The sequence below is a fragment of the Salvelinus fontinalis genome, chromosome 11 (assembly GCF_029448725.1).
Source record: "Salvelinus fontinalis isolate EN_2023a chromosome 11, ASM2944872v1, whole genome shotgun sequence".
NCBI lineage: Eukaryota > Metazoa > Chordata > Actinopteri > Salmoniformes > Salmonidae > Salvelinus > Salvelinus fontinalis.
The window spans coordinates 44,571,093-44,596,663 of record NC_074675.1 but is presented as its reverse complement, the minus strand read 5'-3'; the positions used below and the strand labels follow the sequence as shown (position 1 = coordinate 44,596,663).

General features: G+C 43.6%; 2 protein-coding genes and 1 pseudogene across 2 annotated transcripts; 1 reads left to right on the top strand and 2 right to left on the bottom strand.

The window, feature by feature from the left end:
• Nucleotides 1-844: 844 nt before the first annotated feature.
• Nucleotides 845-6,933, bottom strand: LOC129865800 (uncharacterized). Its single transcript, XM_055938813.1, has 3 exons — nucleotides 6,289-6,933; nucleotides 5,999-6,089; nucleotides 845-1,066 (listed from the first exon to the last, which is right to left on the bottom strand). Exons 1-3 carry the CDS (start codon nucleotides 6,721-6,723, stop codon nucleotides 915-917), a joined length of 678 nt encoding a protein of 225 aa, XP_055794788.1. The 5' UTR covers nucleotides 6,724-6,933; the 3' UTR covers nucleotides 845-914.
• A 6,714-nt stretch (nucleotides 6,934-13,647) lies between these two features.
• Nucleotides 13,648-22,656, top strand: larp7 (La ribonucleoprotein 7, transcriptional regulator). Its single transcript, XM_055938800.1, has 13 exons — nucleotides 13,648-13,957; nucleotides 14,242-14,475; nucleotides 14,808-14,908; nucleotides 15,012-15,095; nucleotides 15,186-15,350; nucleotides 15,449-15,554; nucleotides 15,695-16,057; nucleotides 16,213-16,351; nucleotides 16,589-16,743; nucleotides 16,984-17,099; nucleotides 17,214-17,373; nucleotides 21,099-21,190; nucleotides 21,374-22,656. The coding sequence occupies exons 2-13, from the start codon at nucleotides 14,259-14,261 to the stop codon at nucleotides 21,449-21,451; spliced, it is 1,776 nt and encodes a 591-aa protein (XP_055794775.1). The 5' UTR covers nucleotides 13,648-13,957; nucleotides 14,242-14,258; the 3' UTR covers nucleotides 21,452-22,656.
• Nucleotides 22,418-25,083, bottom strand: LOC129865793 (stabilizer of axonemal microtubules 2-like; annotated as a pseudogene).
• Nucleotides 25,084-25,571: the final 488 nt, after the last annotated feature.

Sequence of the window (25,571 nt, the reverse complement as noted above, 5' to 3'; positions counted from 1 at the left end):
CTATCCTGGGTTCTGGCTTCATTGCTTTAAGACCACAGCTGAGTTATGTGAGTTAGACTAGAGACCTATGTCAGTGATGCTTTACCCTACTATTATGTGAATTGTTTATCAGAATTGTTTATTTCCTTCTTCTGTGACCCCCAGAGGATTGGCTCTCACAGATTGAGCTCTGTAGTCTAGATATAATTTGAGGTTATGGTTTACCATGCCTTACTATTCTGTGAGGTTTTCATTTTCTTTGAATAGCAGAGATTTGACTTTCACAGATTCAGTTATTTCTAGAATTCAAAGTTATTTTCCCCCAACCCTATGATGTTGAAAATTAATCTGTATCTCCAGTGAGACTTTACCTCTGAAGGCAGCATGTGATTGGCCATACATTGTTTTCAGAATAATTTCTCAACCTGTTCTTTCCCTTTGTTATCGTGTATTCTTTTTCAGAGGTGGCCATTTTTTTATGTAGGCTACAGTGCATATGTTGCTGTATATTCTATGTGTATTTATCCTAGATCTCTCAATTGCTTGATGTTACAGGTCCCCTCGAGGTCCATATTATACCAATAGTTTTTCAATCAACTGAAGTAAGTAGTTTACTGAAACCTTATTTACAGTGTTCACTCAATATTGACAATGCTGAACCAAATGCAAACTGATAAATAAACAGCGTATTTGTTGAGCATCGGATTAGTGAACTACTTTCACAGTCAGAGCCTCCTAATGCTCTAGTGGCAATCACAAAGCAGCATGAATAATCTGTTATGAAATACATTTCACCAAGTGAGTTACATTTCATTTTAGTGTCTTCTTGTGAAAAACGACATGAAATGATTACAATGGAAATGACTTGAATGCAGTAAATCTTTATTTTCTTAATTAAGTGCTGTTACTTGTTTTAACAATTGTTACTTGTTAGATTAACATTTTAAGGTGCTCCAAAAGCCTCTGTTGATGGCCGAGAACATCCTGACAAAGATTGAGGGTTTGTGTTTCTTCTCCTTGGGTTGAGAAGTGGAGAGACAACTCTCTTGAAGTGGAGCCATGACAGCCTTTGGCACTATGTTGGGTGCTGGAGACCGAAGGGAAAGTTGGCATGAACTTCCGTCAACAAGCCTACATGGACTTTAGGTTTTAAAATGATTGTGTGTGCATCCTTTCATGTTGCTAATGTTGTGGGACAGTGAAATATTATGCCGTTTATATACAGTGGGCTCCAAAATTACTGGCACCCCTGACTGGCAATGCACAAACAATACTTTAAAAAATATAAACAATATAATTATAGAGATAAACTCAAAATATCAACATGTGAGAAATACTGTACTTTATTAATGTTTCAACGGAACCAACCAAAATCATACAATTATTTAATACAAAATAAATTGAACCAAAATCAAGGTTTCATAATTATTGGCACTCCTCATTTAGTACTTAGTGCAACCACCTCTGGCAAGGATAACAGCATGGAGTCTTTTCCTGTAATGTTTGACAAGGTTAAGGAACACATTTGAAGGGATTTTGAACCATTCCTCTATTCAGATCCTTCACATTCTTGGGTTTGCGCTTATCAACTGCCCTCTTCCACTCAGCCCACAGGTTTTTGATTGGATTGAGGTCCGGCGACTGAGATGGCCATGGCAGAACATTGATTTTGTTGTCAGAGAACCATTTCTGTGTGGATCTTAAGGTATGTTTCGGGTCATTGTCTTTTTTGGAAAGTCCAACTACGGCCAAGTCCCAGCCTTCTGGCAGAGGCAACCAGATTGTCAGACAAAATTGCCTGATACTTGGTGGAATTCATTATGCCATCAATCTTAACCAGTGCCCCTGGACCTCTGGAATTAAAACAGCCCCAAAACATCACTGACCCCCCTCCATATTTCACTGTGGGTATGAGGTGCCTCTCCTTGTATGCATCTCTGTTTCGACGCCAAACATGCCGATGCTGTATCTGACAAAAACTTTCAATTTTGGTCTTATCTGACCAGAGCACCTTCTTCCAGTCATAATTTAAATGACATTTGGCAAACTCCAAGCGCTTGCGTCTATGTCTTGTGGTCAGAAAGGGCTTTTTTCTGGAAACCCTTCCAAAAAGCCTGTGGTTGTGGAGGTGGCGTCTGATGGTGCTTTTTGAAACCTGGTGACCCCAAGACGCCACCAAGGCCTGCAATTCTTTCACAGTGATTCTTGGGGATTTTGTTGCTTCTCTCACCATCCTCCCTATCATGGGAGGCAAAATGCATTTGCGTCCTCTACCCGTGAGGTTTTCAACTGTTTCATATCTTTTGCATTTTTAAATAATTGCCCTGACAGTGCTCAGTGGTATATTCAATCTTCTTGTAGCCATTACCAGATTTATGAAGGTCTACGACCATCTGTCTCTTTTAACTGCCAGTTCTTTTGTTTTCTTCATGGTGTTGGATGACAGTGGGATATTGCATGTGTGTTACCTCATTTTTATACCCTAGTGAAACAGGAAGTGATGTAATGGCTCAATATAGTTCCTTAAGACTTAGATAAACTTAAATAAGTGGAATTTAATTTGTGGTTAAATTTTGGTAGATGTTATTTACAATAATCTTTAAGGGTGCCATTAATTGTGAAACCTTGATTTGGAGGACATTGATTTTTAATTAAATCAATAAATTATTTTGGTTGGTTCCATTGAAACATGAACAAAGTATTGTATTTCTCACATGTTGTCACGATCGTGTGGAGGATTGACGGACCAATACGCAGCACTTGGAAAATAAGCCATCTCCTTTTATTTAACGAAGAAGGCACACGAAACAAAAACACTTAAACACTAAACAAAACGATCGTGAAGCTAAAACAACGATGTGCACACACTGGCTACAAACGTATCACATAGACAATTACCCACAACCAATGAGAGCCTATGGCTACCCTAAATAAGGCTCCCAATCAGAGACAACCAAAATCAGCTGTCTCTAATTGGGAACTCATTCAGGTAACCATAGACTCTCCTAGACAACTAAACATACATAGACAACGCTAGACACCTGAACTCCACACAAACCCATATACTACACAACAACCCCTTTACCATAAAAAACACCCAAAACCAACAAAACACAAACATTCCCCATGTCACACCCTGACCTAACTAAAATAATAAAGAAAACAAAGAATACTAAGGCCAGGGCGTGACATAACCCCCCCCTTAAGGTGCGAACTCCGGGCGCACCATTACACAGTCTAGGGGAGGGTCTGGGTGGGCTTCCATCCATGGTGGCGGCTCCGGCTCTGGTCGTGGTCCCCACGTCACCACAGTCCCTAACCGCCTCCTTAGCTTCCTCCAGATGACCCCCCTCCACATTAACCACACTGCATTAAGGGGCAGTTCCGGACTAAGGGGCAGTACCAGGGTAAGGGGCAGTACCAGGGTAAGGGGCAGTACCAGGGTAAGGGGCAGCACCAGGGTAAGGGGCAGTACCAGGGTAAGGGGCAGTACCAGGGTAAGGGGCAGCACCAGGGTAAGGGGCAGCACCAGGGTAAGGGGCAGCACCAGGGTAAGGGGCAGCTCCGGACTGAGGAATGGCAGCTCCGGACTGAGGAATGGCAGCTCCGGACTGAGGGACTGCAGCTCCGGACTGAGGGACGGCCCATGGCTAGCTGACGGATCTGGCTGCTCATGGCTGGCTGACGGATCTGGCTGCTCATGGCTAGCTGACGGATCTGGCTGCTCATGGCTAGCTGACGGATCTGGCTGCTCATGGCTAGCTGACGGATCTGGCTGCTCATGGCTAGCTGACGGATCTGGCTGCTCATGGCTGGCTGACGGATCTGGCTGCTCATGGCTGGCTGACGGATCTGGCTGCTCATGGCTGGCTGACGGATCTGGCTGCTCATGACTAGCTGACGGATCTGGCTGCTCATGGCTAGCTGACGGATCTGGCTGCTCATGGCTGGCTGACGGATCTGGCTGCTCATGGCTAGCTGACGGATCTGGCTGCTCATGGCTAGCTGACGGATCTGGCTGCTCATGGCTGGCTGACGGATCTGGCTGCTCATGGCTGGCTGACTGATCTGGCAGATCCTGTCTGGTTGGCGGCTCTGGCAGATCCTGTCTGGTTGGCGGCTCTGGCAGATCCTGTCTGGTTGGCGGCTCTGGCGGATCCTGTCTGACGGACGGCTCTAGCGGCTCCTGTCTGACGGACGGCTCTAGCGGCTCCTGTCTGACGGACGGCTCTAGCGGCTCCTGTCTGGCTGGCGGCTCTAGCGGCTCCTGTCTGGCTGGCGGCTCTAGCGGCTCCTGTCTGGCGGACGGCTCAGTAGGCTCATGGCAGACGGGCGGCTTTGCAGGCTCATGGCAGACGGGCGGCTTTGCAGGCTCATTGCAGACGGATGGCTCAGATGGCGCTGGGGAGACGGATGGCTCAGATGGCGCTGGGGAGACGGATGGCTCAGATGGCGCTTGGCAGACGGGCAGTTCAGTCATCGCTGTGCAGACGGCAGACTCCTGCCGGCTGAGGCGCACTGTAGGCCTGGTGCGTGGTGCCGGGACTGGTGGCACCGGGCTGGGGACACGCATCTCAGGGCTAGTGCGGGGAGCAGCAACAGGACGCACAGGACTCTGGGAACACACAGGAGGCTTGGTGCGTGGTTTAGACACTGGTGGTAAAGGGCTGGAGACACGCACCATATAGCTAGTGCGTGGAGGAGGCACTGGTGGTACTGGGTTGGGGCGGGGAGGTGGCGCCGGAAATACCGGACCGTGCAGGCGTACTGGCTCCCTTGAACGCCGAGCCTGCCCAACCTTACCTGGTTGTATGCTCCCCGTCGCCTGACCAGTGCGGGGAGGTGGAATAACCCGCACCGGCCTATGTAGGCGAACCGGGGACACCATGCGTAAGGCTGGTGCCATGTACGCCGGCCCGAGGAGACGCACTGGTGACCAGATGCGTTGGGCCGGCTTCATGACATACGGCTCAACGCTCAGTCTAGCCCGGCCGATACGTGGAGCTGAAATGTACCGAACCGGGCTATGCACGCGTACAGGAGACACCGTGCGCTCTACTGCGTAACACGGTGTCTGCCCGTACTCCCGCTCTCCACGGTAAGTACAGGGAGTAGGCGCAGGTTTCCTACCTGACTTCGCCACACTCCCTTTAAGGCCCCCCCCAAGAAATTTTTGGGTTGTACTCACGGGTTTCCAGCCTTGTCTCCGTGCTGCCTCCTCATATCGCCTCCTCTCGGCTTTAGCTGCCTCCAGCTCTTCACGAGGAAGGCGATATTCTCCCGGTTGAGCCCACGGCCCCTTACCATCCAGTATCTCCTCCCATGTCCATGAATCTTGTGTAGGTAGGTCCTGTTGCCGCTTTCCATGCCGCTTGGTCCTATGGTGGGTAATTCTGTCACGATCGTGTGGAGGATTGACGGACCAATACGCAGCACTTGGAAAATAAGCCATCTCCTTTTATTTAACGAAGAAGGCACACGAAACAAAAACACTTAAACACTAAACAAAACGATCGTGACGCTAAAACAACGATGTGCACACACTGGCTACAAACGTATCACATAGACAATTACCCACAACCAATGAGAGCCTATGGCTACCCTAAATAAGGCTCCCAATCAGAGACAACCAAAATCAGCTGTCTCTAATTGGGAACTCATTCAGGTAACCATAGACTCTCCTAGACAACTAAACATACATAGACAACGCTAGACACCTGAACTCCACACAAACCCATATACTACACAACAACCCCTTTACCATAAAAAACACCCAAAACCAACAAAACACAAACATTCCCCATGTCACACCCTGACCTAACTAAAATAATAAAGAAAACAAAGAATACTAAGGCCAGGGCGTGACACATGTTGGTATTTTGAGTTTATCTCTATATTTATATTGTTTATATTTGTTTAAGCATTATTTGTGCATTGCCAGTCAGGGGTGCCAGTAATTTTGGAGCCCACTGTATATAAAGAAACCTGTGATAAAATAATAAATAGCAGTTAGACTTACGTATGCAATGGTCCTCTTCCCGGGGAACCTTAATCTGGTCCTGGAATTCCTCTGAGGGCTGTACCTCCTTTTTGTTGCGCTGCCTGAAGCACTTATTGTTTCAAAATAAAATGTCTTACTGAATGTAATTCTTAAAAATACATAATTTATTCAACAGCAACAAGTATAAAGTAATACCATTGAGAGGTCTTCATATTGTGTAGTAAGATACCAAACAGCAAGTAATAAACACCAAAAAATTACAGCAAAACTCAATAATAACATTTCACTTAGACCCATTTCTGGTTTACCTTGAGGTTGAGTCTGAACTTGGAAATCTTTGGGAGGAATCTGAACATCCATTTGCCTTGTTTCACAGCCTGAAGAGAATTGGAATCACTCTGGGCCCGCTCCACAGACCCAGTAGCAATGATGGATGCCTCTCTGTCATGGATGTTGTCCTCCACTGTGTGACTAGAGGCTCCAGAAATGTTGTCCATCACTTGGTGGCAGATCGCGCTTGTGAACAGATTCACTGTGTCATCGTAAATCTGCGAAGAACTAGAAGACACCAGAGAGCTACTACCATCAAGTACAGTCACTCGAGAAGTAGTGGAACTTGAGCTGCGGTGACTAGATGTGCTCGACGGAACATCGTAAAGGGAGACTTCCTGATCCAAGCCCCACAATGAAGGAGGGAAGATCAAAGGAAGCAGCAATTGCTTCACTAATTCCTCAGCGAACATGTAGATGAGTTTGGAGGAGAAGGGTTTCCCCACTTGGTTTTCCCTCCTTGCAAGGTTAAGCAAAACTGTGTCAGAGACACACTTAGCGACTGCCACCGATTTGATTAGTGGGATGCTGTTCTGCGCCCGAATGAGGCTCTCAAGTTGAGCAGCAAGGTCATGGCACAATGAGGGGATCTTCTCCTTTGAGATAAGTTCTTCTAGTGATGTAGATCAGAGTCTGGAGAAGTGATCTGCTGCATCACTTCAGGATCAAGATGTTCAATGATAAAGCTCACCACACCATTCAGGGTTTTTCCTAGGCCACTCAATGAGGCCCCGAATGTAATATCATCTCTTGCATCAATACATGTGCTTCTAATGACAAGGAAGCTACTGTCCAGTAACTCAGTTGACATTGGAGTTCCTGGGAGAGTGTGAGTATTGTTCAATCTCTGAGACCTTGAGCCTTTTGAAGCAGTAGATAAAGAAGTTGAAGGCCTTTGAAGCTCTTGCCACTCCTGCTCTGTATCATCCTCACTGCAAACTGTCTCCACACCCTCCAGCATCGTTCCCACAATGTCATGGAGTTGCACCAGCTCCCGTGAGGTCATCAATTCCTCCGATCTGGTCATGTCCTCTTGGATGGCAAGCAAGATTTGACTGCTGCTTTTCTTGGCTTGCGTCAGGGTAGCATTCGTGGTTTTTTACATCTGGTTGATGATGCCGGATGAAAAACTCTCTCAGGTTGTTCCGCAGGTGCCTATAAATAGTCTGTGCTGTAGACCAAAGTTTAAAGTCAGAAATGGCAACACCACTTTGCCAGCTCTTGCTTGAAGTTTCAGAATAACTTGTGGTACCATGTAGAAGGGCAGAATCAGTTGGCTGTAGACTATCAGTTGATTCGGTGGTCTGCAACAGGCTCTTCATGTCTTTCACAACAGCTGCAACAACACCAAAAGTAGATGAGTCCATGCTCATAAAGGAAGTTGAGGAGGAATCCTGTTGAATGCCAAATCTGATTGACTGACCCGACTAGTGTGGGACTCTTATATGCTGGAACTTCCTGAGTTGGAAAACACCTGACAGATTTAATTAGGACTTGTTTCACAGCCTGTGGCTGAAACATTTCACTGGAGAGTTTGCAAATGAATGCATTAGGAGAAACGCACAAACTCTCTGATGAAGAAGTTGCAGAACTTGCGGCAGAGATGACCTTTAACCAAGCTATGACGTGGTCCACAAACTCAGTAGCCAAAAGGGACATATCCGATGACATCTTTTCATCTGAATATGTCAATACTTCCTCAGGAACTTCTGGCTTGTAACATGACACAATTGTGCTCACAACCTCCTTAGTGGTAGACTCGAGGTGAAGCTGAATGATCTGAGGGCTAAAAGCCATCATAGGTCTGGAGCTTTCGCTCTGATGTCTATGAAGAGCCACTTCTCCTGGTGAGATGACCCCTGGAAGCATACGCTCACTCTTGTTGGATCCAAATGACTTTTGGATCAAAGTAGGAGCAGAAATGTTTTTAGCTTGCTCTAGATTCTCCTCTTTGTCTCGATCTGAGCTGTTAGGGGCCAAAAGTCGAGAGTAAAATCCCCTCAGCGTATTCTGCAACCTTTTAGAAAGGTTAAGGGCCACGGGTAGAGCTTTCATTTTTGTGAAATCTGATTTTGCGATACATGTCATATCGCTCAGAAAGGAATCCATTATTTCAGAGGCTTCAGAACCTACATTAATTGTAGTTGTTAAAAGTTCTGGCATAGCTGGCAGATTCCTTTCACTGGCCAGATTACTTGAATGCTCAGGTGTGCAAGCAGACATTTGTGCAGATAGACTTCTGCTAGACCTAATGAGCACTTTGCTAATAGCGTTAGTGGCTTCTGACTTCAATTCACCACTGGAGAATTTCTCAATGGTTGGCATTACAGGAGATCTAAGCTTTTTCTCAGAAGGTGAAAGTATAAGGATGTTTGGACTCACCATGTTGCCAGGGGATACAGTCTCTTTCAGATACTTTTTCTCCGCTAGGGAGTCTTCCAGAAGACCACCAACACTATCCCTTGAAGCCAAAACTTTACTTTGTGTGTTATTTCTCGAAGCACATCCATTGTTCCTTACTCTCCTTCCTGGCATTCTCTGGAGTTGACCATAACAGCCATGACCTCTCCTGTCGACAGTGCAAAGGAAGCCTCAATGTCCACATTCTCCTTAGATGGATTGGTTTTGGCTTGAGGCGCAGCCTGTCCAGTGACTCCAAACCTCGACAGCTTGGCACAGATTGCAGACACCAGCTTCTGGGCGGCCTGCATGGTATATCGCCTGCAGGTGTCACACAACACCGGTCTTGATTTACCTGAGCTGGAACAGGAGATGATCAGTGAGATGTCAGAGTTCACCTGACTCACGACATCTCTGACCACGGATCTGGTCAATCCAGGTGAGCCAGAAGAGCAGGATTGATCACCCAGCGTTTGGAGAATTGTGGCCTCTGTGATCCCAAAGAGGGCATTCAGAGGATCTGTCAGTCGAGCATCTCCTCATTGTGCCCTCTGCAATGATGTCTGGGAACTTCAAAACAAACACAAGAATTTATCAATCTTGGCTAATGTTTACATATTGATCTCTAAAAATAAATACTTTAAATTCACCTAAATCACAATAATTATAATATTTAGTTCTCTAAAGCTGTGGTGTCTGCCTTCTTACTTTACCATAAAAACAGTCGTTCATTAGCTTTTCATTCTTAGAAGTGTCATATGCTGTGTAATGTATGAAAAAGTTGGCTTGAATTTAGTATGTATACGGTGCCAAGATCAGTCAGGTCAGGCACACAGTTTTTTATTTTAATTTTAATTTTACCCCATTTTCTCCCCAATTTTCGTGGTATCCAATTGCTAGTAATTACTATCTTGTCTCATCGCTACAACTCCCGTACGGGCTCGGGAGAACGAAGGTCGAAAGCCATGCGTCCTCCGAAACACAACCCAACCAAGCCGCACTGCTTCTTAACACAGCGCGCCTCCAACCCGGAAGCCAGCCGCACCAATGTGTCGGAGGAAACACTGTGCACCTGCCTCCCTTGGTTAGCGCGCACTGCGCCCGGCCCGCCACAGGAGTAGCTGGTGCGCGATGAGACAAGTATATCCCTACCGGCCAAACCCTCCCTAACCCGGACGACGCTAGGCCAATTGTGCGTCGCCCCACGGACCTCCCGGTCGCGGCCGGCTGCGACAGAGCCTGGGCGCGAACCCAGAGTCTCTGGTGGCGCAGCTAACGCTGCGATGCAGTGCCCTAGACCACTGCGCCACCAGGGAGACCAGGTCAGGCACACAGTTGAAGTGTGGTTGGTGAACATACCTTGTGGAAGAACGTGGAGTGGGTGTGTGGGAGCTGTAATAATGTCTGCCGCTGCCGCTCGTCCTCAATTCTCTGTTGTGGTAACTGTGTTCGCGGATCAATTCCAGCCTCTGTTCAAATTCAGTGGATGAGGGGTAGGGACTCTTGACCCGTTGACTGCACAGAGACCTTCCACTGCTGGGCCTTGTGGATAGATCTTTGTCATCAAATGTCACCATGTGTGACTGCTCAAAATCAGTGGCCGAGGGGTAGGGAGTCCTGACCCGTTGACTGCACAGGGACCTTCCACTGCCAGGCCTCTTAGGTAGACCATCTTCATTCAATTTCACCACATGTTCCTGGATGCTTGCAATGTTGGCGCACTCTGATCCAGTCAGTGAGGGAGAGGAACTAGCTTCTCCAGCGGCATCAAGCTCTAATATTTGTGCAAGGGTCGGTATGAGGATCTCTACCGCAATGTGGGAAACCGTTTTCGCTATCTTCCTACACATTTTGGCAAGGTGTACTTTGGTTGTCTGTTTCAATACAAAAAAAGAGCATGATATTTATTCTTGAGGGGCTGTGTTGTCAAGTGCTTAGTTAGTCAATATGATAAACTTCATGTCCAACTTTCTATCAAATAATCACACATCAAATGTTGACAAATAAACTTACAGGATTTCTCATGCCCTCCTGAATCACCTTCCACTGCCTGATAAAGAAACAAGTTAACATGTTCAGTTGTTTTGTAGTGGTCCAGACAGGGTTGTTGTATAAAGAATGGACGCTATTGAAAGATTTTGAGCAAACCTATCAGTGAGATTCCTCATGAAATTGATGAGGATTGGGAAGCAGACGTCCTCTCGGATAAAGTAGACTCTTCCGTAGTTCCTTCCTCCTGTAAGAGTTGAATTACTGCCACTCTGTTTTGGTATTTATCTAGATACTGAGCTCGGGGTGAACAGAATGCCACTGAGGGACCTAAAGGACAAAAATAATTTTGCTTTTAAAATAATGAATCTGCACAACAATATGAACACTAACAAAACAGTACATGTACTAGGAAAAAAAATAGTTTAATATAGTATAGAAAAATCTCTAACCTTCTTCATTGCCTTGGTCTGCTGATTTATTTTTGGCCTTCAAGAATACAGTTTTCAAATCACACATTATTTGTAACATCAAGTTAAAGCAGCCCATTATTTAGCCAATAGATAGCAAGATAGATTCAAACCTAGAAAATAACACAAGTGGCCAGAGGACCAATCACACCTTCCTCTCATTCTTTCTATCCCATACAGTGTTTATCAAAATGAAAGTAATGAGTTTTTTTTAATATGTAGAGATTCTGTAAACTTTTTGTTGAAAAGCTGTGAAGCTGTTGAAAGACATAGGCCTGCCTCCTTTTCATCTGACATTGAATCAAGTTTGTAAAATGAAACAGGATAAATTAAAACCTAGCAAAAAAATGTTTTTTAAATGACAAGAGGACCAATCTTACCTTGCCAGACGTGACCTTCTTCTCTTCCTTTAGTTGAGCATCTGGCTTCTCTGCCTCCACCTCCTCTTCCATCCCTTTGTCCTGGTGGTTATCTTCCAAGTCCTGTTGTAATCAAGTGTTGTTGTTATAATCATCATAACTAGCCTATTGCAGTTATCCTCAAAATGAAAGTCATTAAAAGTATTTTAAACCATGAAGCTTTTTATCTGTAGACATTGTAAAAAGTTGTGTTAATAAGACGGTAACACAAAGCTGCCAAAATAGACCTACCTCTTTTTTGTCTGACATTGAATGAATTTGTAAAACGAAACCAAAAAGTGCAAAAATGTGTTCTAGTTATATGCTATGCCATCTAAGCACAGTCTGCACCAAGGACACAGCAGAGAAGGGTCTGTCTGAACTGCAGCCAAAGTACTCAAACAGGTGTTGGCCATTAGAGATCCTATTAAATAAAAAAAATCTAATTCCTAATTCTATGGTGTTGACCTTATTGACGTCATAATGATGGCATAGTGGACAACGGGTGGCCCTGCACAGGAATTTGAATGCAACCATTAAAAATAGCCTAATGTGATAAAAAAAACAATCTCGGTTGCAGTAATAATAAGGCCTATATGGAAAGAAAGGGGATACCTAGTCAGTTGCGCAAATGAATTGCATTCAATTGAAATGTGTCTTCCGCATTTATCCCAAACCCTCTGATAAGGCATAATAACTGGTTCCATCCACACAGTTAGACCTACGTGACAATATCACAGCTAAGTCTATGTGATATATTTCCTTCATCACATGCAAGTCAACATCATCTGCAAGTCAACATCACCTGCAAGTCAACCTAATAGAAGTTCAATTTGGTTGATTTCAAAAAAGATTTCTGCTATTACTCACAATTCGTTACGTCTACAAACCGTGTGTCGACTTTGTTACAGTTGTCAGCAAAAAAAAAAACGATGGTGTGAAAGTAGGACTACGTAAACAACACGAAAACAGACGCGATTGGAGATTCATTTTGAGAATAATTTTAATTGACAGCGACTGAATCGGAATACCGCGATCTCGCGTCCAGCACCAACGTGCAGTGGACAGCAGTCGTCTCTCGTGCAACTCCATCCTTCAGTAATAGGCCTATAACAAAAAGTGGCGGGCTGCAGTTTGGGTGAAAAAACGAAGTAAAGATTGCAGCTTTAAGGCAAACTATGGGGAGAAATGACATGGGCGATACCACTATCTGTCCATTCTGATCTGGATGGTAGCGAAATACAAGGTTTTGCCTATATTTTGCATTAGGCAAAGTAAGAAATATTTTTAAATATAGCCATAGCTTTAAATAAACGACATAAGGGACTTACTTTTCTTCATCCATCTCTGTGTTGAATTGCTGAAAAATGTTTCCGTGGTGGGTCGTCAATTAATGATAAAGGATGGTATAGGAAACCGAACTCGTCCTTACCGTTATACGTCATGTAGGCTACACAATGGTTGTACATGACGTAACAGAGAGATGGGCGTGTGTATGTCTTTGTGGGGGTTATCAATCTTTTCATGAAGCAAAATAAATGCTAAGATTTTAAAATAAAACAGTTTTGCCATAAGCATTCAAACATGCGTAAAAAAAAAATCTCAATCCATAACATTTGATGGCTCTATGGTGACCCCATCCCTTATTAATAGGCCTATAGAAAAAAGTGGCTGGGCAGCAGTGTTGTTTAGCTGGAAAACGAATAAGGATTGTAGCTTTAGGGCAAACTAGGGGAAAACAACGACACGTGCCCATAACACTATCTGTCCGTTCTAATCTAAATTGTAGCAAAATATAAGGTTTTGATTATGTTTAGTTGTACATAACGTAACGATGTGTCTATAGGCTTGTTCTACATTGCAGCCGAAAGTGCAGGCGATTTCCGACTTACTGATCTACAATACAAAGAACCTTGCATCATAAATAACTCTCATTGTTATTTGTAGATCCGTCAGTCAGTCACAATTTACCCATGATACATTACGGTTTTGATCCTCTCGAACACGACCAATTTGGCTGCTGCAGTATGTTTGTATTTCGCTCCTTTTTTCGTATTCCCGTGGAGGAAACGTCATCAACAAGAGACAAAATAGGTTTCCAAAGGAAAGCCTTTTTAGAGAAATACAGACCATCTAATTTAGCTTTTGGTACTATTACCTGTGTTTAACGCATTTCATCTGATATGTATAATCACATTTGTAATTTGGGTGTACTCATTTGCTAAATTATAGTGTATTAACTAATTAATTGTTCGTCAGGAAAGTTTGAGCGACTCTGACTGTTTCTCAACTGTGCGAGGACCTCACTCGAAAACGAAACACACACGCCAGTAGCTCTGAATTCTAAAATATAGCTAGCTAAATGATTACTTACTGCCGCAGATAATAAGGTAATGTCTTCTGTTTGATTTGCTACATTTTAAAATATTTTGAAACAGCCATACTGTTATTTGTCAGACTGAGTAAGTCGCTAGGAAGTTAACGTTTAATTAGTTTGTTAGCTAACTTAGCTCGAAAGAGCTAAATACATATAACGTTATGCATGCACATTAGCTACATAACGTAGACTCCGTGTTCTCACTTGTAGAATTCAAAACACTAGATAACTAATGATGAATGAATGCCAATACCTTCAGTGCAATGTTACTCAGCCATGAGATATGATCATTCACAGGTGTAGTTAAACACATAATGGTAGACACAGAGGAAAGAGTCGTAGGTGGTGGTGGTGCCCTATCATCTACCATGAACCCAGGTGGAAAGAACAAAGAGAATGAGAAGAAGAAGAGGTCCCGTGTGAAACAGCTGCTTGCAGACGTGAAGAAGCAGGTGGACTTCTGGTTTGGGGATGTCAACCTTCACAAGGACAGGTTTCTGAGACGACTCATTGAAGAGTCACGAGATGGATGTAAGTAGTTGTAATAGGCAGCATTTGCCGTCATTGTCCCATCCTATGTAGCTGTTGCCTTATCCCAGATCTGTTTGTGCTGTCTTGCCAACTCCAACTCATATGGTCATTGAGATGACAAGACAGCACAAACAGATCTGGGACCAGGCTAACATAGCTGGAAACACCAACAATAAGTGTTTTGTCTATCTTGTGGTCAGGGTAGAATTTTGGCCCAGATTTGTGATGGAGATTAAGGGATACCATACAACAATCATCCTATTCTCACTTGTCCTGTACTGCTCCTTTGGGATTATGTTCCTGTTAACTAACAGTGGTTTTATTTTCTACAGATGTTGATATATCTGTTTTGACATCCTTCAACCGAATGAAAAATCTGACAACTGATTGCAAGTTGATTGCAAGGGCACTGAAAAATTCATCTGTCGTTGAGGTCAAGTATTACTGTACATAATCTGTTTTTCAGTTGCTGGTTGGAATTTTGTATTGAATTCTTAGACGTATGGTGTTCACTGTGATCTGTTTTGGTCTTTCAGGTCAACCTAGAGGGAACTAAAGTGCGACGGCAGCGTCCAATTGGAGAGGATCCGAAAGATGTAGACAGCCGAACAGTCTATGTGGTAAATACCAGTTTTGTTCATGTTTGTCAAGTCATGATGTGGTCCTTTGAATACAAAACGCTATATTAAATAAATATGTTTTTACCCCAGGAGCTTCTGCCCAAGAAAGTAACACACGACTGGCTAGAACGAGTGTTTACCAAATGTGGAAATGTGGTTTACGTCAGTGTGCCGAGATACAAAACCACGGGTCACTCCAAAGGGTTCGCCTTCATTGAGTTTGAGACGAAAGAGGAAGCACAGAAAGCCATAGAGGTGAGATATAAAGATTCCTCTGTAATGAATTTTGTGATCAAATGGATGTGTCCTACCTAGAAATAAGGTAGAGAACTAACCATGTTCTCCTCGTCCAGATGCTGAACAATCCTCCAGAGGACGCCCCCAGGAAACCTGGCATCTTCCCCAAGACCAAGAACAGGAAGCCTATCCCCGATCCACCCACCCTGAACACCACACTAGGTGGGTATTGGGAAGAATAAAGCATTGCTGGTTAACTCCAGAGTGACTACACACAATCACAACAAATGCATATGTTGGAAACTTTTTAGTTAAAGCCCTTTACCATCTGTTAAACTACTGTGTGTGTCTGTTTTTTGCAGACGAGGAAGAGGAAAAGAAAAGGAGGAAAAAGAAGAAGTCCAGGGGCAGCACCAAAGAGAACGCCCCGTCACAGGCAGAGACAACAGTGGGCGGGGCCAAAGAACAGGAAATAGAATCTGAGTCTAAGCCCTCTGACAGGAAGAGGAAATGCACGGCCGAGGGTGCAGAGGTTGTAGCACCTGAGGAGGGCACAGATAAGGCCCCGGCCAAAAGGCTAGAGAAGAAGAGACGGCGGTCCCAGGCAGGGGAAAGCTCAGAGAGTGACGTCCAGGGAGACATGCCGGCCAAGCTGAGAAGGATGAGCGAGGGGGAGGAGGGCAAGGTGAAGGAGGAAGACGAGGTGAAGGAGAGCGATGGAAAAGGTAAGGATCTTCATTGTATTGCTTGTGAACAGATAAAATCACTGGTTTTGGGTACAAGAAAATACATGTGCGCAGGTTTGACTAAATCCAGTCCAAAAGATGGTCTACTGGTCAGCAGTGACAAATAATGCCTAATAGTAATCTGGTGTCTTCAGATTTGCCTGTCAAGGTTGAGGAGGAAGAGGAGGAGAAGATGGACGACTCCCTGCTAAAAGCTAAGAGGAAGAGGAAGAAGAAGCACAAGGAGAGGGTGAAGATTGGTGAAGAGGTCATTCCTCTCCGGGTTCTCTCCAAGTAAGAACCTTCATGCATCTTTATGACTAATAGCCTGCTCTGAGTCAATCAGACCAATGGATTTAATCTAAATAAATCCCTAATTAAATTGGTTTAAACCGTAGCATCTTTATTGAACAATCCAATACCCCAGTGTTAGACAAGATACTGTTATTCAAATCGAGAGCTTGCTCTCTCGTTCTCTTCTTTCTCTTCCTCCTTCTCTCCATACTCTCCTTTTTGCTGTCTGGATGGAAGGAAAGACTGGCTGAAGTTGAAGGTGGAGTATCTGACCCTGCAGAAGAGGAGCATGGGAGCTCTGAAGGCGTGCCTGACCAAGTTCCACCACAAGGGGGCAGGAGCAGGAGAGAAAATGGAGATGGACACTTGTCTCCAACAGAAACAGACACCTCGTTAGTGCCAAATAGTTATCCACTACTTACCTATCTGTCAGTAGTACAACTTCTGCATGTTTAAAACCCCTGGTACTCTCAAATAAACACCCCAAATATTGATATTGAGTCAAATGTTAGTTTGCTGTCCACATATTACATCAGAATAAATGCTGAAAATCTTTTGAAACCGGTACCCATACAGTTGACCATTTCCAAACACAATATTATGTCTTCTTCACCATGTATTTTTTTCCTAAGCTGAGGAGAGTAAGAAGGCAGGTGAAAAGGAGAGCCCCCTCGGCCCTCAGTTTGAGAGTGGCTGCATCGTCAGGATCACCCACACCAAACCCTTACCTGGCAGAAAAGTCATCAAGGTAGAGATGAGCTTTTAACGCTCTTCGTTTACCATGTTTATTACGCGTTCATTGTTTCACATACAATTGATTAGAGCCATGTGTTCTTCTAACTCATAGTATGTGTGTATCTAGGACGCTCTCTCTGAGGTGTCCCCAGTGGTGTATGTGGACACCCTAGAGGGGGACGCCGAGGGTCACGTCCGCTTCAAGACTCCAGCAGAGGCCAAGGCCATCATTGACGCTCGCACCGAGCTGCAGAACAAACACAGCTGGCAGCTGGAGATCCTCTCTGGTAGGCTGACTCTCCCACTACTACCACTATAGTTCACCAAGGGTCCTGTTCAAATCATCTTTATTTGCATCCTTCCTTCCTCCCTTCTTTGAGGTAAGCGCTGACATGACTAGTGACAGCAACACAGATGTAGCCTTGCTCACATCTATCAAATCATATTAGGGATTTCTTCAAGGATGGGAGAAGGGATGGATGTATTTGGGAGAGTTCAAACGGGGCCATAAACTATTTACTACATTGAAAAGAGGCGATGGCTACCGTATATACAGTGCATTCGTAAAGTATTCAGACCCCTTGACTTTTTCCACATTTTATTACGTTACAGCCTTATTCTAAAATGGATTTACTCATCAATCTACACACAATACACCATAATGACAAAGCAAAATCAGATTAGGTGATTTTTTTTCTTCAAATGTATTAAAAATAAAAAACAGATAGCTTATTTACATATTAATTCGGACCCTTTGTTATTAGACTTGAAATTGAGCTCAGGTGCATCCTGTTTCCATTGATCATCCTTGAGATGTTTCTACAACTTGATTGGAGTCCACCTGTGGTAAATTCAATTCATTGGACATGATTTGGAAAGGCATACACCTGTCTATATAAGGTCCTACAGTCTCTTTGGAGATGGGAGGACCTTATAGAAGGATAACCGTCTCTGCAGCATTCAGGCCTTTTTGGTGGAGTGGCCAGACGGAAGCCACTCCTCAGTAAAAGGCACATGACAGCCCGCTTGAAGTTTGCCAAAAGGCACCACCTAAAGGACTCAGACCATGAGAAACAAGATTTTCTGGACTGATAAAACCAGGATTGAACTCTTTGGCCTAAATGCCAAGCGCCAAGTCTGGAGGAAACCTCGCACCATCCCTACGGTGAAACGTGGTGGTGGCAGCATCATGCTGTGGTGATGTTTTTCAGCGGCAGGGACTGTGAGACTAGTCAGGATTGAACGGAGCAAAGTACAGAGAGATCCTTGATGAAAACCTGCTCCAGAGCGCCCAGGACCTCAGACTGGGGCGAAGGTTTACATTCGAACAGGACAACGACTCAAAGCATACAGCCATGACAACGCAGGAGTGGCTTCGGGACAAGTCTCTGAATGTTCTTGAGTGGTCCAGCCAGAGCCCGGACTTAAACCTGATCAAACCTCTCTGGAGAGACCTGAAAATAGCTGTCCAGCGTAGAGGTTGACCGATTATGATTTTTCAACGCCGATACTGATTTGTTGGAGGACCAAAAAAAAGACGATACCGATTAATCGGCCGTTTTTAAAACTTTATTTATTAATAAATAAATTATTTGGAAAGGCATACACCTGTCTATATAAGGTCCTACAGTTGGCAGTGCAGGTCAGAGCAAAACCAAGCCTTTGAGGTCGAAGCAATTGTCCGTAGAGCTTTGTGTCGAGCCACAGATCTATATATATATATATATATATATTTAATCGGAATCAACTTTTTTTGGTCCTCCAATAAATCGGTATCGGTATTTCTACGGTCAACCTCTGTGTGTATATATATATATATATATATATATATATATATATGTGTGTTTGTGTGTGTGTGTGTGTGTGTGTGTGTGTGTGTGTGTGTGTGTGTGTGTGTGTAATAATGACAAATACAACAATACTGAATGAACAATGAACACTTTTATTTGAACTTAATATAATACATCAATAAAATCAATTTAGTCTCAAATAAATAATGAAACCTGTTCAATTTGTTTTAAATAATGCAAAAAGTGCAATATATGCCATGTAAAAAAGCTAACGTTCAAGTTCCTTGCTCAGAACATGAGAACATATGAAAGCTTGTTGTTCCTTTTAACATGAGTCTTCAATATTCCCAGGTAAGAAGTTTTAGGTTGTAGTTATTATAGGACTATTTCTCTCTATACCATTTGTACTTCATATACCTTTGACAATTGAATGTTTTAATAGGTACTTTAGTATTACCAGCCTAATCTCGGGAGTTGATAGGCTTGAAGTCATAAACAGCGCAATGCTTAAAGAGCTGCTGGCAAACGCAGTGAAGTGCTGTTTGAATGAATGCTTACGAGCCTGCTGCTACCTACCACCGCTCAGTTAGACTGCTCTATCAAATCATAGACTTAATTATAATATAATAACACACAGAAATACGAGCCTTGGGTCATTTAATATGGTCAAATCCGTAAACTATCATCTCAAACAAAACGTTTATTTCAGTGAAATACGGAACCGTCACGTATTCTATCTAACGGGTGGCATCCATAAGTCTAAATATTCCTGTTACATTGCACAACCTTCAATGTTATATCATAGTTACGTGAAATTCTGGCAAATTAGTTCGCAACGAGCCAGGCGGCCCAAACTGCTGCATATACCCTGACTCTGCGTGCAATGAACGCAAGAGAAGTGACACAATTTCCCTAGTTAAAATAAATTCATGTTAGCAGGCAATATTAACTAAATATGCTATTTAAAAATATATACTTGTGTATTGATTTTAAGAAAGGCGTTGATGTTTATGGTTAGGTACACATTGGTGCAACGACAGTGCTTTTTCGCGAATGCGCTTGTTAAATCACCCGTTTGGCGAAGTAGGCTATGATTCAATGATACATTTAACTGGCACCGCATCGATTATATGCAACGCAGGACAAGCTAGATAAACTAGTAATATCATCAACTATGTGTAGTTAACTAGTGATGATGTTAAGATTGATAGTTTTTTTATAAGATACGTTTAATGCCAGCTAGCACCTTATCTTAGCTCCTTGCTACACTCGCATAACAGGTAGTCAGCCTGCCACGCAGTCTCCTCGTGGAGTGCAATGTAATCTGCCATGATCGATGTCCAAAAATGCTGATTACCAATTGTTATGAAAACTTGAAATTGGCCCTAATTAATCGACCATTCCGATTAATCGGTCGACCTCTAGTCCAGCGACGCTTTCCATCCAACCTGACAGCTTGAGAGGACCTTCAGAGAAGAATGGGAGAAACTCCCCAAATACAGGTGTGCCAAGCTTGTAGCGTCATACCCAAGAAGGCTGTAGTTGCTGCCAAGGAGCTTCAACAAATGTGATTTTTTCTTATACATTTGCAAACATTTCTAAAAACCTATTATGGTATATTGTGTTTAGATTTTGAGGGGGAAAAAACATTTTAGAATAAGGCTGTAACGTAACAAAATCTGGAAGAAGTCAAGGGGTCTGAATACTTTCCAAATGCACTGTCATATCTTTGTTAAATAACAATTTCTGGTCCTCTGTAGCTCAGTTGGTAGAGCATGGCACTTGCAACGCCAGGATAGTGGGTTTGATTTCCGGGACCACCCATATGTAAAATGTATGCACGCATGACTAAGTCCCTTTGGATAAAAGCATCGGCTAAATAGCATGTTATTATTATTATTATAATATTTCATACAGTAATGAATTATTATATATTATTATTAAATTGTTATATATTACGTTTTTCGAGTCCTCTTACTGCATCTTAATTTGAGGATCAAGAAAGCATATTCATGATATTCATGAGTATGTCCTTAACCAAAATATGTCTGACTGTTTTGGCTTCATTTGCTTATTAAGAGGAGAATGTAGCTGAATTATTTGTTGCACTTTGGAAAGAGATGTTTGGGTGAGTTTTCATGTGCTGCTGCGTTCCAGTGGAAGGGCTGGTGGTTACATTGAAATGGACAATTGCTAATTTCTTCATTAATTTGTACTTGTAGGCGACCACGAACAAAGGTACTGGCAGAAGATCCTGGTGGACCGCCAAGCTAAGTTGAACCGGCCCAGAGACAAGAAACGGGGCACAGAGAAGGTAGAGTTCCCTCTATTTAATTTTTTTTATGGATTATTTACAAGTATCTCTAGCAGCACCCAACCAATTTCTTTTGAGGGAAAACCATTTTTGAATGAGCATGTTGTTCACTCATATTATTCTAGGCCTTAAAATTGGTTTTAACAGAGCAATGTCTCCCTTTCATCTCTGTTTCTGCCCCAGCTCATTTCCAAAGCCGAGAAAATCATCATAGCCCGAGCCAAGGAGGCCACTAAGCACATCCGCTTCATGGAAGACTGATCAAGACTGTCAAGTTCTACTGTGCGTCCTCTCTTTTCTGAATCCTTTTCTGAATCCTTTTCTTCCCTAAGAGTTTATTGAAATGTCGGCCATTTTGTCATTCCTAAATAGTATGATGTTTTTGTTTTACTGTTCATGAGTGGTACAAGCAGAGAGAAGCCATGGTTTTAAAATAGAATTTTAATAAGTCATGGTAACGTTGTTTATTTTTTAAACAGCCATTCTGTCCAATGTAGTTTCAGTTCCGCTAACTGGAAAGTTATGTATGGCTGCTGTTCTACAAGCAGAAAGCAGCTGCATTATTTAAATTGCGAATAGATTTGCTCACTAGTCTTCTTTGATTGTGTTGTAGTGAGAGCTGCCCGAATTTCAGTTAGGAAATATGAATGTATATATGCTGTACATAGGATTTCAAAACATGCCCAGAGCTTTGCCCATGATCTGTTTTCTGTAACTTGTCATGGCACCGATAACCTTTTCTTTTTGAAGTAATGTACCTATTTTCTAATTAATAAACATACATTTTGGTGGTTAAAGGCCCAGTGAAGTAAAAAAAAAAAAAAAAGTGAATTTCCTGTGTTTTATGCGTTTCCACACTGGTTGGAATAATATTGTGAAAATGCCCTTTTAGTTAAAGAGCTGTTTGAAATTTCTGCCTGTTTTGATGGGATGGAGTTTCGGCCTGCCTGGAGACATCACCAGGAGTTAAATTAGTTTATAGACCAACAAAGAGTTCCAAACCTCTCTGCCAATAACAGCTTGTTTTCCCGTCCCCACTCAGACCACTCCCAGACGGTCTCTTGCTTGAGAAATTGCTCTTTGCTAAGAAGCTATTTTTGTTTCTTTTTGTTTTCAATTAAAATGGTCAATGACACTAAGGTACTTACCACCCTCACCCAGACAACACAGTAACCAGGATGGAGTGTTACCCATAAATTATTTGATATTGAGATAAAAACAGCTGCATTGGGCCTTTAATGGACTGGCTTTATTCAGCTCATTAATAAAAACTTCATTGATTATATTGCTGGCACACACATTCTGTTGCATCTGGTGCGTTACTATGATAGATGTTGTCTGATCTTTTACATTCGTGTCCACATTGTTAACTTGTGATGAAAAAAAAATAGCAAAAAGCTTAACGATGAAATGTTCAAGTAAGAATTTGTGTGACCTCTGTATAAAATAAATAAAATGCACAACTAGCATTATCCTGTTTTTTTTAATGTGACTATAAAAAATACCAAAGGTGCTCTATTTGAATAGAAAAATAAAGTCCTCTAGCTAGCTATGTGTGTACAGGTCAGTAATCAGGACTCTGGTGTCCTCTTGGCTTGGTGGCTGGGGACCATGCAGCTCTTCCTGCTGTGGGAGTAAGGAGACTTATCGCTCGTGGCTGCGGCCAGCTGACTCGGCCCTGTTTCCTGTATCGAGATGGTCCGGTACAGCCTGTGTCCTCCAGCCCCCATGGAGCTGTACTCAAAACCAGGAGGACAGCCATCCCAGGCTGGGCAAGATGGGATCTCCTTGGGCTTGGTGGGGCGACAGACAGAGTCTTCATTCATGGCCTGGGGGCTCAGCAGCATCTGAGTGGGCTTGAAGCTAGTGGCGCGCTGGGCCGTCTTGGGTGTGTATGCTGAGCGGAAGGTGGTGGTCTTGGCGAAAGACCCCTTGGGTTTCTCTAGCTCATCTGCGTGTAAAGTGGGGCGGGGACGCAACATGTCCCAGGCACGGTAGTGCTCCTTCATGGTGGACCTGGTCTGGAGGGGTGCCCTGGCCTCCTTTGTCCAGGCCTCGACCGGGGGGCGAGAGGACTGGGGCCGTTGTTGGCACTCGTGGCCGACATAGCATGAGCTGTGGACAGACCAACCAAAGTGCCCTCAGTTGGGCAGTACTCCTCAGCATGGTGCCGGTGCTTGAGCTGCAGGGGCCAGGACTTGTACTGATCCTGGAACTCGGTGGTCCCCTGAAAGATTGCGGGGCTGCTCTCCCAAGCCACCTTGGCCCTGAAGGGCTTGGCCGGCAGGCCCAGGTAGTCCTGCCTGTAGGTGGAGACCCCATTGAGGGGGGCGCTGGTGGGCCTGGGCTGGACAGGAAGGGACATATACTGCATCTGGTAGTTGGTGGCGCCATCGAAGGGCAGGGTCTCTGGGGCGTCGGGGGCTGGTTTGAATCTCTCCCTGGCCTCGGCTGGGCCCTTGTGGCAGAATTCATCTTGATAGGTGGTGGTCACCTCAAATTTGCTGCTGTTCAACTTCAGGTTGTCACGCGTCCTGCAGGGTTGGACTTTCTGGGTGTGCCATGCTCGATAATCCTCTGAAAATAATAATTAAAGAGAGGACTTAGTTTCATTCGAAATCTATAGTTTATTGGTATCTGATGACATTCCCGAAGACGCACATACTGTACCTTTGTATAAAGACTGGGCAACCATTTTTGCTGTGGGCGGATGGTACCCATCTGGCTTGGTCACGATGTGCTTCTGAACAGGGTGAGTTGGGTAGTCCCTGACGTAAGTGCTGCTGTGTCTCATTCTCCCATCAGGTGGCATATACAACTTGGTGACCTTTGGTGGCCTCTGGGTCACTTCATGGGCCACATAGTCTGACCTGAAAGACATTAAAGACGTTACACTCATGACTTGCAACGTGCAGACTGAATGAACTACGCAAACTATTAAAGAGGGAATGTTGTCAGAATCAGAATATCATATTGTCCTTGATGAATTATGTGTTTGTCTCGTACCTGAAAGTGGTCATGTTGGATATCTTTCCTTCCATTGGCTGGTACTCATTCTTCGGCTTCTTGGCTGCCCGGACAACAGTGTTGAAGTAGGCAGGGTACTTTTCCTGGTATTCCGAGACCATGCAGCCTGGGATCAGGACACACTCCTCTGGAGGGGATCCTTGTAAACAGTGGTGCTTCCTACTAGGAAAAAGGGATTAAGTGTTGGGATTGGTTAGAATGGCCAAGAGAGTGTGCTGTTGAGAATATGCTTTAGGCCAAGTTGGTGTTCAAAACAGTAACGAATCTAGTTTTTCTTATCAGAAAAATATTTAAATTATATTGATCACCGGTTATTTTGTGTCTCTCAGCTACATTCAAATAATGATTTGCTCCCACACAGCATGGAAATCAAGTCTACAGCACTTAAACTTGATAATGTCGTTTAATCAGTTCAGTCAATTTGTTTGCATTATTTTGAAAGGCATAGCCCTAAGCCTACCCTACCTTCAAGTAAACATGTATTGCAACCCATACCCAGTTTTTTCTTCCTCTCATCAACGATTTATCAGTCATATAGTTTACTCTCTCTATCACCAGAATATAACTCGCAATCCATGCACGATCAGATAGGAACTCCGATGTATTAACGACCGCAACGTTTAAACATTAATCTTACCTCCTTGGCAAAGGTGGGCATCTCCAAATTCTGGATATACCTTGAAACATCGCCTTCATGGCAGAAGAACATGGATTGTGTTGTAGTAGGCTACAAATGAAGTGCGTAGTGACAGAGAGCGCTTCTAAAAATAAATGCACGTGGATTACTCCCTCTCTAACTGACGCGTTTGAAGCACTGAGAGAAGACAGATGAGTCTTTGATGAGGCTGACAAGTTCTGGACGCGGCTGTGCTTTTGCTCTGTACTAGAGGATTATTTTTAAGGTTTTCGTGCTGGAAATGGATTACATAAAGTCCAGCTACTTTTAGTAAACAAAAATAGTTACATTTAAATGAATGAACAGCAGATATATAGGTCATTCCATGTTCACTCCAGTTGGAAATTAATGATTGAAATACACTGACGGTACAAAACATTAGGAACACCTGCACTTTCCATGGCATAGCCTAACCAGGTAAATCAAAGTGAAGGCTATGATCCCTTATTGATGTCACTTCAATCACTGTAGATTAAGAGGCGGAGACAGATTAAAGAAGGATGTTTAAACCTTGAGACATGGATTGTGTATGTGTGCCATTCAGAGGGTAAATGGGCAAGACAAAATATTTAAGTGCCTTTGAACGGGGTATGGTACAAGGTGCCAGGCGCACCGGTTTGTGTCAAAAACTGCAACGCTGTTGGGTTTTTCACGCTCAACAGTTTCCCGTGTGAATCA

What these genes read in the sequence shown, in the direction of transcription:
- LOC129865800 (XM_055938813.1), bottom strand. Translation starts at nt 6,723, where the DNA reads ATGTTCGCTGAGGAATTAGTGAAGCAATTGCTGCTTCCTTTGATCTTC. An exon ending in AGTTCAGACTCAACCTCAAG is followed by an intron (nt 6,090 to 6,288) that starts GTAAACCAGAAA and finishes TGAAACAATAAG; the next exon opens with TGCTTCAGGCAGCGCAACAA. An exon ending in GGAAGAGGACCATTGCATAC is followed by an intron (nt 1,067 to 5,998) that starts GTAAGTCTAACT and finishes TTCGGTCTCCAG; the next exon opens with CACCCAACATAGTGCCAAAG.
- larp7 (XM_055938800.1), top strand. Translation starts at nt 14,259, where the DNA reads ATGGTAGACACAGAGGAAAGAGTCGTAGGTGGTGGTGGTGCCCTATCA. An exon ending in GCAGCTGGAGATCCTCTCTG is followed by an intron (nt 17,374 to 21,098) that starts GTAGGCTGACTC and finishes TTGTACTTGTAG; the next exon opens with GCGACCACGAACAAAGGTAC. An exon ending in AGAAACGGGGCACAGAGAAG is followed by an intron (nt 21,191 to 21,373) that starts GTAGAGTTCCCT and finishes TTTCTGCCCCAG; the next exon opens with CTCATTTCCAAAGCCGAGAA.